Source organism: Crocuta crocuta, unplaced genomic scaffold, assembly GCF_008692635.1.
Source record: "Crocuta crocuta isolate KB4526 unplaced genomic scaffold, BGI_CrCroc_1.0 scaffold1304, whole genome shotgun sequence".
NCBI classification, from domain to species: domain Eukaryota; kingdom Metazoa; phylum Chordata; class Mammalia; order Carnivora; family Hyaenidae; genus Crocuta; species Crocuta crocuta.
This window is the reverse complement of record NW_027531278.1, coordinates 547508-557554: the sequence shown is the minus strand read 5'-3', so window position 1 is coordinate 557554 and position 10047 is coordinate 547508. Positions and strand designations below refer to the sequence as shown.

The following is a 10047-nucleotide window of genomic DNA, read 5'->3' as shown; positions in this document are numbered from 1 at the left end:
CTCGGACGAGGACGAGGCCCGCGTAGCCACCTCCCGCTGCAGGTCCTCCACCCGCTTCTGCAGCTCCGCCTTGACGGCCAGCAGCTCCTTGAGATTCTGGTGAATGGGCATCTGGGGAGGGCAGAGATAGCTGCGGTGAGCGGGCCCCTCCCGGGGCGCCGGGATGCCTCGTGCAAGCAGCCAGCCAGGCCATCTGCCAAGGAGACAGGGACTCCCTCCCCTCGAGCCATCAGGGAAGAGAAGCACTCACTCAACTAAGGACACTGCAGAAAGGTGACCACTGCCCACCCCTTTGCCCCTGACCTCTGCAGTTTTGCATTTTTATAAATTGCCCCGCTGACTGAAAACCCATCTATTAAATCACCACCTTCTACAACCGGAAGTCGTGTTCATTTTCATCGGTCGCAGTAGGGGTGGGCAGCGGCCCCTGGACAGGACGGTGCTGGAGGAGGGGCGCCTCCAGGGGCCCGGCGGCCTTCCTGCACCAAAGCCTCCACTCAGCACCCCCAGCCCCACCGCAAGGCCTCTCGCAATCACCTGCTGTCTCTTAACCCCACCCGTGGCGTGCTGGGCCATAAAGCACCGAGCAGGGGTTTCCTGGGACACATGGGACACCAGGCCTGACTGTTTGGGTCACAGAACCTACTTCCTCCCTCACCTAGCAAGCCCAGAGATCTGAGACCTGGCCTTTCCCTCATGAGACTCCCAGGCTGGGGGTGAGGCAGACCAGGGAGAGGTGGAGGGGGGGGTCTCTCTTTGCCTCCACCCACTTACCTCCCCTTGTCCCCGATCCAGTGCGCAGAGCACAGCCACACGCCTGGGTCCTAATTCTCACCCAGGCCATGTGATGCCCCTAACGGACTCCAGTGGCTTCCTTCTGCAGCCCTGACCTTGGCCTCAAAACTGTGCAGTGTGACCCCAGCCTGCCTCTTCTCATCTCTCCCAGGTCCCACCTCCACTCCCTACCTGCATTCCAGAACCTTTCAGGTTTTGGCAGATGCCAAGCATGTGCTGTCCCTTCTGCCTGCGGCACTTTCCCCAAAGCTCTGGCCACCTCCCCGCAGAGTCTGAGCTCTCCCATCTGGGCTGCCAATGGTGGTCAGCCCCAGCGGAGGGAATGAGGAGGCCGACACCAGATGAGACACACGGACTGGAAGGAGGGGGAAAGGCAGAGCGAAAGACAGCAGGGTGCTTGAGAACCAACCAGAAACAAACTCCTGACTTGAACAGGCCCCAGGAAGAAGGGAACGAACAACAATGTGCGTCTGATGGCAAGGGCCCCCCGAAACAAAGGAAAGTTCTCTTATTTGTGGCTGATCCCAGAGGCCACCATGACGTGGGTGACAGAAGCCCTCTTAGCCTTGGGGCCTCTTGCAGGATCAGTCAGTTCTCAGGGAATCACACAAGGGAACGTTCTGCAAACTACCATTACTACCGTGACCTCAGCATGGCAGCCCGTGCAAGGGACTGCACGATTCCATGCACACCCAGGGCCTGAGCCGATCGTCTGACATCTCCATGCAGCCTTGCCTCATTTGTCCTTTACAGTAAACCCCAGGCATGCTCGTTTGAGAGAATGCCCAGCTAGGGGCCTCACCCACTGTGTGCTAGCACATGTCAGGCCTCAGCCAAGAGGGCCCCAAAGGACACGAGACAGCCGCTTGGCCCCCTCCCCACCCAGCCATCCTCTGACGGATGCCCAGGGAGTTGCTCTCAAGGCAGCCAATCTAGGCCCCTCCTCCTCAAGAGAGAAGGGGCCAAGTAGGCTAGTCCCCTGCCCCTCCCCCCCAGCCCTCCTCCGTTCTGCCCAGCCTGGCTCCCCAGCCCCGCGCATCACACGGACACCAGCCTTCTTGCCAACCCCTTTGCCACGGCCCTCCTCGCCCCCTAAGTCCTGTGTGCTTAGTGCCATGAGCTTGTCCCACAAACCCTGGGCGGCCTGTCCTGTCCTGTCCACCTTTCTGGCCTCTGACACCCCCCGGACCCAGCCTGCCCCCCAACACGCCTCTGTGCCAGCCACATTCGGGACACCTTCTGCTTGTCCCTTCCATACTGCACGGTGCGAGGGGAGCACGGAGAGCCCGGACCAGCACTTTGGAGGGACCCACATCACGCTTGTGCTCCTGCTCACGTGAGGTCTCGGCGAGGCCCGGGACCTCGCCCACAACACGCATGGAGCCACTGCGAGGGAGGGACTTTGGCCCTGGTTGGTTGGTGCCCTGCCCTTCCGTGACTGCACGTGCCTGGTGGCAAGAACGTGACAAGCCATGGCTCCTCTGGCCCTTCCCTCTGCCCGACAGGAGGTCATCAGTGTCCCCGGGCGCCCAGAGGCCTGCTGGGGGGAGCAGTGAGCGCTCCGGTTCCTGTGACCGTTGTGACGGCCATGATGAAGCTGACCGCGCACCCGTGTAAGGATCTGAGCGTGGTCAGAAAGGGAGGCGGCCTGTGGCTTTCAGGGTTTCAGAGACTGAGGGGAGCTAGTGCCACCCCAGGAGCTGGGGCCCAGTGGGCACCCCTCGTTCCGCCAGCAGCGTCCGTGTGGGCTTTCCATGCCAAGATTCAAGATGGCCCCTGACCCCTGTCCTTTGTGTCCCTTTCCCACACTCTATGCTATAGCCCATCTTCTTTGTTCGAAGGATCAAGGACGCAAAATAGAACCACCCAGGAGAGAAGGAACCAGCACAGGTCCTGAGGAGGACAGAAGCACATAGCGGTGAGGAGGGATCTGCAGGGAGGCAGGTGCTGGCTTGGGTGCTTAAGGGAAATTGACTGGAGTGACAGGAAAGAAGTGCTTACTGGGTCCCCAGGTCTGGCATTCCAAAATAAAGCTGCGGAGGTTGGAAAGGAGTGTGGTTCTGGAAGCCGGCCCCTGTGAAAGAAGGGCAGTGCACCCGCACTCAGACTGCCTCAGCTGTGAGCCCCCGCAGAAGCCACTGACGGGGCTGGCCACCTCTGGCTCCCGATGCTTCTGGGCCCGCACCCATTTTCAGAGGCCGTTCTCTCTCACGTGTGGTGCTCATTTGGGGGAGGATTCAATCTGATACCAAGCGAATGTTAACGGCAGAGGCCTACGCTCACAGAATACAAAGTCTGAGACACAAATAGAAATAAGCTTGTCACTGCAGCCTGGCAGGCGTAACCCGGAGCTTAGATGATGGGACAGTGGGGGCCAGGGATATGGAAGGCATGGGGAGCTGGAGCCACTGGGTGGCTTATGGGAAGCCAGCCCTGTGCCCAGGGCCATCATAAGGCCAACTTCAGCCACGTGACTAGGTAATGGGGAGTTGCCTGAGGTATGGGTCACTCAGAAGAGAAAAGAGTTCGGGGACCATGCTTGTGAGGAGGCTCTCTGGAGCCACAGGCAACGGTCAGCTAACTCCATGGCACTCAGTGTAGATGCCACAGAGCTAACAGGATGGATGGTACCGACACAGGCAGAAGCACACAACATCTGAAATGAGTTACTGATGGCTCACCGGCCACAAATAACATTGAAAACCTGTATTTAAAACATTAACCACTGAGCAAAGAACTTGACTATATGTATAACGTTTGTTTTTATGGAGAGAAGAACAGAGACCAGGTCTCCCCCACTTCAGATGTTCTTCAGTAAAGAAAATCTGTAACTTAAAAGTTAGCACTAAACCAAGACTCTATCTGGTGGTTAGAAATGTGCTCTGGCCGTTTTGGCAACGCGGCCCCCTCACGTTGATGTACTTGTACCAGTGGCAAAGCACTTAGTGCCATACACAGGGAGCAGCTAATGGCCCCTTACGCCTAGTACGCAAGGACAGCAGGTAGGCCCTCATACAGTAAACAGAGGGAAGTTTCAGGTTGGGGAAGGTTTCCTAAAGAAGCTTCTCAGAGGCCCAGCTATTGGCATGGTGAGAGGCTGAAGCAGACAAAGCCAGAGTCGAGGGGTTAACAGGCCACCCCTGGGGACGTGGAGTCCGTCAGACGAGGAGGAAGAGGGGGGCATGATGCCCAGGTGCAGGGCCTGCTCCGAGAGAAAGACAAGCACTGGGCCGGGCAAGGCCCTGACCACGGTGTTCTGGAAAATGGTCCGGCGCCAACTCAGAGTGTCTAGAGGAGAAAAGGTCTTCTGTAGCTGAAGTTCTGTGGACCAGAAAGCGCCAGAAACAGAGAGAGAGGGAAGTGGGGAGCAGCCGGAACAGTGCCGTTGGGAGCGGAACAGGTCAGGAGAGGACCAGTGGCGTGCACACGCAACCACGTGCTGGAGCTAAATCTACAGTGAGAGTTTTTGTGAAGTGATGGTCCCTCCGAGGTTCAAACTCCAGGTGACTGAAAAGTGAAACAGAATTAGGTCTCCACAGTTGGAGGGGCTCAGGGGTTGCTACGGGTTGACTGCCCCAAATTCCTATGTTAATGTCGTACCCCCAGTACCACAGAACGTGGCCGTATTTGGAGACAGGGCTTTACACAGGTAATCAGGTTATAACGCGGTCATCAGAGCAGGGCCTACTCCAGTACAACCGGTGTCCTTACAAAGGGAAATGTGGACACAGACGCACACATGCGAGGAAGACGATGTGAAGACAGGGAGAAGCCAGCCAGCCGTGAGCCAAGAAGTGAAGCCAGGAACAGACTCTTCCCCCTCACGGCTCTCAGAAGCAACCAATCTAGTCAACACCCTGATCTCCAGGACTGGAAGACGACTATGTCTCCACTGCCTACGTGCCCCATGTGTGGTGCATGGTAACGGCAGGCCCAGCGAACCGAGAGCCGGAACACACCCAGGAAGCTGAGGAAGGCACTGAGCGAGGAGAAGCACTGAGGAGGAGAGTCCGGAGGACAGGTGTGCACACCTGTGCCTGACAGAAGTGATGCTGTTAAACCAGGCCCCAGAAACCTGCTCCTGGCAGGCGGCCAGGAAACCTAAAGAATACTCCACCTACAAAGAACCTCAGTAGAAGGTCCTCTGTCCCCGCAGGGGTGGGCTGCCTCCATTGCTCTCCCCCCCCAACCTACCACTGACTGCACCCGGCCACCCATGGACTGTGGCCCCCCCACGTGCCACCCACGTGGACGAGAGGGGGCAGTGCAGGATCAGCAGAGCACAGGCTTGGGGGAGCACCTTGGGAACCCTAACTGGTGGTGCCCCAACCACAGCCCAGGCTCAGCCACTGGAAGCCAAGGGCAAACAGCTCGGCTGCCTGGTCCTGCTGTGCATCGTTCTGCTATCTGTCTCAGTCTCAGGAAATGTTATAAGGGGAATGTGGCAGGGAGGGGAGAATACCCCTTCTTCAAGGGTGGCCTGTCTGGGACTCAGCACATGGCCTCTTTCTTCTGTGCTACCAAAGTCTACAGACTCACTAAGTCACTGGAAAGACTAAAAGTCATACGCAGTAACCAATACTCTTTCATCCATATACCTTGAGCAAAGACAGACGTGCTCAGATGTTTTGCGCTAACCCAGCAAACAGCACCTGGGTTGGTGCATGAAAAGAAACTGCTAGGGATGCCTCGGTGGCTCAGTCAGTTAAGCGTCCACCTCAGCTCAGGTCATGGTCTCACAGTTCGTGAGTCCGAGACCCACACTGGGCTCTGTGCTTACAGTGCCAAGCCTGCTAGGGATCCTCCCTCCCTCTCTCTCTCTCTGCCCTTCTCCTGCTTGCTCTCTAAAATAAATAAACTTCAAAAAATTACTTTATAAAAAAGAAGAAAAAGAAGCTGCTAGAACATGAATGCAGAGGACTGAACCCTGCGGAGAGAGGGCAAAAGTAGAGCATGTCAATTCCTAGCATGAACTCATTTCCACACCACCATCTTTGCTTAGAAAGTTACACTCTTTTATGAAGAACAAAAAGATACCTGAGGTCTCATTCGTGGGTTCCATCGCACATAATAGTTTACCCATAGTTCCAGATGACTCAGACTAGCAACGGGATATAAGACATGGTTTTCGTAATTCACAAAGAAAGGATTAGAAAATTCTTCAAGCTGGCTATTGACATATGACCATAAGGATATAGTCTTCGTATACACATCCTGAAAAACAAAAAAGGAATACATTGAAATAAATACATTTTTTTTCAGATTCTCGAGAATTTGTATTACAGAGAAAAAGACCTGAATAAAAGGAGTTCAGACGCTGAGAAAGTGCAGATCATTTACTAAGCCCCACCCCCATCCTTAGTGCTCTGGTGTCACCTCATGCAGGGGAGGGCATAAAAACGCACACTGGTTACTGTCCTGGAAAAACATATTGCTGAGTTGGGGGACATCTGGGGACTGTGTGTGTGTGTGGAAGGCAAAACAAGAACTTTCTAGCAACCATAGGATGATGAGAACTTTCTAGCAACAACAACTTTCTAGAACTTAATAGAACTTTCTATCGATGATGGGGCCCATCGATAACAAATACATTTTTTGATTTCCAGTTTGGAGTTTGCTTTTGTGAGTCTTAATATTGAGGGCTGGGATAGAATTCACAGGAAAACTGCGGCTGGACATCTGGGGAAAAACCTGTCAGGGTGGCAGCCTGAGGAAGCCTTACAAAGAGAAGAAATATATCATTAAATTCGATCTCCCCACTTCCCGACCTTCAAATACACTGTTCAGAAATGCTGGAGCTATTTGCATTGCTCATGTGAATAAAAACACGGAAAACTTCAGGCACAGCAAGGCAGATAAACATGAAACATGGATTGAACACAGTGACAAAGTCAAAATCAGAAAACCGTAAAGCCAGCTGACTTCCTTGCAGGCTCTCTAAGACACAGAAAATTCAGTCAGGACCTTTTCTTATTTTGTATTCTGTATTTATAAGAGAAACAACAGCAGTAATTCAAGGGACCCCTAATGGCCAAAACATTCTTGAAAAAAAGAATGTAGAGGTCTCACACTTCCCAATTTCAAAAGTTACTACAAAGCCACAGTAACCCATTTGGTGGTGCTGGCCTAGGATGGATAGATGAGTCAATCTATGGAAGAGAACAGAGTACAGAAACAAAGCCTCACATATACAGCCAACTGACTTCTGACAAGGGCACTGAAACCATTCAATGGGGGAAAGAGAATCTTCTCAACAAACAGTGCGGGGATGACTGGTTAGCCACATGCAAAAGAATGAAGCTGGACCCTTACCATACATTGTATAGAAAAAGGAACTCATAGGATCCAAAATGGATCACAGACCTACATGTAAGAGCTAAAACTATAAAAATCTTAGAAGAACACACAGGCTTAAATCTTCACAACCTTGGTTTAGGCAATGGCTTTTGCACGTGACCCCAAAAGCACAAGCAACAAAAGAAAATAAAGTGGACCTCATGAAAAGTAAAGACTTGTATTTCAAAGGAGACCATCAAAAAGGTGAAAAGAAAATGCACAGAATGGGAGACAATCTTTGTGAATCATGTATCTAATAAGGCACTTGCATATATCAAGAATTCATCAGGAACTCTTACAATTCCCTAATAAAGACAACCCAACTCAAACTGGACAAAGGAGCTAAATAAACATTTGTTCACAGAAACTAAACAGATGGCCAGTGAGCATATGAAAATGTGCTCACAATATCATTAGTTAATCAGGAAATGTCGATTGAAACCCACCTGCTGGGATGACTAGAATAAAAAAGACACACAATAACAAGCATCTACAAGGATGTAAGGAAGCTGGGTCCCTCAGACATTGTTGGGGAGAATGTAGAACACTGCAGCCACTTTGGAGAACAGTCTGTGGTTCCTCAAAAGGTTAAACATATGCTTGCTATAGGACTTGGCGATTTTATTCCTAGGTATGTACCAGAGAAATGAAAGCACAGGTCCACACGAAACCTTGCACATTTGAATGTTCCCAGCAGCATTATTCGTAAGAGCCCAAAGTGGAAACAACCCAGAAGCCAATGACTAGATTAAGAAGTGTGGTCTCTCCACACCGTGGAGGTTATTCAGCCGTAAGAAAGGAACAAAGTGCCGACAGCTGCTAAGACATGGATGAGCCTTGATGACATGATGCTTAGTGAAAGAAGCCAGTCACAGGAGGAGAAAGGCTGTTTGGTTGCATTCATACGGAATGTCCAGAACAGGTGAATCCGTACAGATTGAAAGCAGACCAGTGGCTGCCAGGGGCTGGGGGAGGGAGGAATGGGGAGTGACTGCTAATGGGTAGGGGGTTGCTTTTGGGGGTGATGAAAAGTTTGTGCAGTTTAGGAAATTAGTTGGTGGGGATGACTCACGCTCTGAATATACTAAAGACCACTAATCTATACACTGTAAAAGGGTGAAATGTGTAGTATGTAAATTCTATCTCAAGAAAGCTGAGTTTTTAAAGAGGCTATTTTGTCAAAACAGGAATATGGATCTTAATCGCAATCATGACGGAACCACAGCAAGGTTTCAAGCAGGGGAGAGGAGCCGGATGGGACTGGAGTTGGGTAACACTGCCCTGGTTGCTGGAGGTCACAAATGAGCGAAGCGCATTTCCAAGTAGCTGCCTTAGTCCAGCCGCGAGACCATGGGGGCTTGAACTAGGCTGTGGAGCAGTGAGAAGTGGCCACGTTAACAAAGAATCTCTTCTGGGGACCAGCTGAGGCAGCTGGGGGCGTGGTGAGGGAGGAGGCAAAGGTGGCTCCTGTGCATTTGGCCTTAGCATCTCAAGGGGCAGGGGTGCCCTTTGGGGAGAGGCAGAAGGGCAGAAGATGAGGGAGGAGAGTGGCATTTAGGTCCTGAGAGGAGACATCCTAGAGAGAGAACAGAGTTTGGGGAAGAGGACCGGTGACTGGGCCCAGGCAGCCTCCCAGCTGAGAGAGGAGCTAAAGGGTGGAGACTGAGTGGGGTGTGGGCACAGAATGAGGGGGGGCAGCTGTGGGGAGGCTGCAGATGGAGGTGCGTGCTGGTGACCCGCTCTTTTCCCTGACATTCGATAATGTTGTAATGTGCTTAGCCTGCGGGCAGTGGCCCTTTTCTATTAACCAGAGGACACTCTAAGCTGCCTTTCCCCACAGCTCCCTCACATTTTATCCCAAAGAGGAAAGGAAAGAGGAGAACCAGAACTGTGAGGAACTCGGCAGCTGCTTCACTGTGGGCCTGACAGGAAAGAGTGTCCGGCTTGCTACCTCGAGGGAAGTTCTGGGCTCATCTACAGACGTCACCTTCCTAGGCCTCCAAGGACCTTTCTGCCCAACGGCATGGACAACGAAGGGCAGAATCACATCATTTTGGAGTCGGTGCAGTAGAAAGTACATGAGCTTGGGGTTTAGGGGCTCCAGGGTTTAGAGCTGAACCTACAAGAACTCAGATACATCAGAGAGCTGTGGGCTTTCTAGGCCCCAGCCCCCACACAGTAAGGGGTGCGTGTCAGGCCACCTGCAAGATTAGACGCGTGTGCTAGGGCTGCTGAGGCCTGGAGGGCATCTGGTGCAATCCCTCCATTTACACATGGCAGCACAGCTACACCCAAGTCCCCTCTCCACCCAGTCCCCTTCTACAGTGGCACCTCGTGGGAAAGGCGCCTGAGTAATTGGGAAAGCAACAGATACTTACCTCTTTGAGTCGCTGCTGTTCACAGTTGCACAAAAAGGTCCCAAAGAGACAGCTGTAGAGGTGATCCAAAATCGTGATCAAGAACAGTTCATTGAACTCGAATGCTGAAGGAAACTTAAGTGGAGAAAGAAGGTTTAAAGTTCAATTTCTAAAACAGAGCGGTACTAGTTTTCTGTAAAAGACCACTAAAGTACAACTCTGAATACAGCCAAACTTTAAAAGGAAGACTGAGCCCATGTGGAATTTAACTTCCTATAGTTTCAAGTCCAAGCTTACAGATCTGTTTGAGAAAAAACTCGAAGTAATAAAACTTGTACTTTTCAACGCAGCTTCTACTTCTTGTCATACTGGCAGAACACAGCCCACAGGCGCCCTTCTGCCAGAAAGCACTAGAAAGCTGGACAAAATACACGAAATGGCTGTTTTTGCACACTGGCAACAGGCAGCAGAAGGCCGTGGCCTCACCCCCAGCACTGAAGGTGAATGAAGCAAGTCCAACTCAGGTCCCAGCTTTCTACCAGGGGAACCCTTGTAGTCA

At 52.1% G+C, this 10047-nt stretch overlaps 1 protein-coding gene across 1 annotated transcript in view; it reads right to left on the bottom strand.

The window, feature by feature from the left end:
• Positions 1-10047, bottom strand: part of MTMR1 (myotubularin related protein 1) — a 58014-nt gene that overhangs the window by 379 nt on the left and 47588 nt on the right. Inside the window, exons 13-15 of the mRNA XM_077771206.1 lie at positions 9510-9623; positions 5833-6009; positions 2-111 (exon numbers count right to left, since the gene is read on the bottom strand). Coding sequence (XP_077627332.1) covers positions 2-111; positions 5833-6009; positions 9510-9623 — 401 coding nt within the window. The remainder of the gene's footprint in view (position 1; positions 112-5832; positions 6010-9509; positions 9624-10047) is intronic.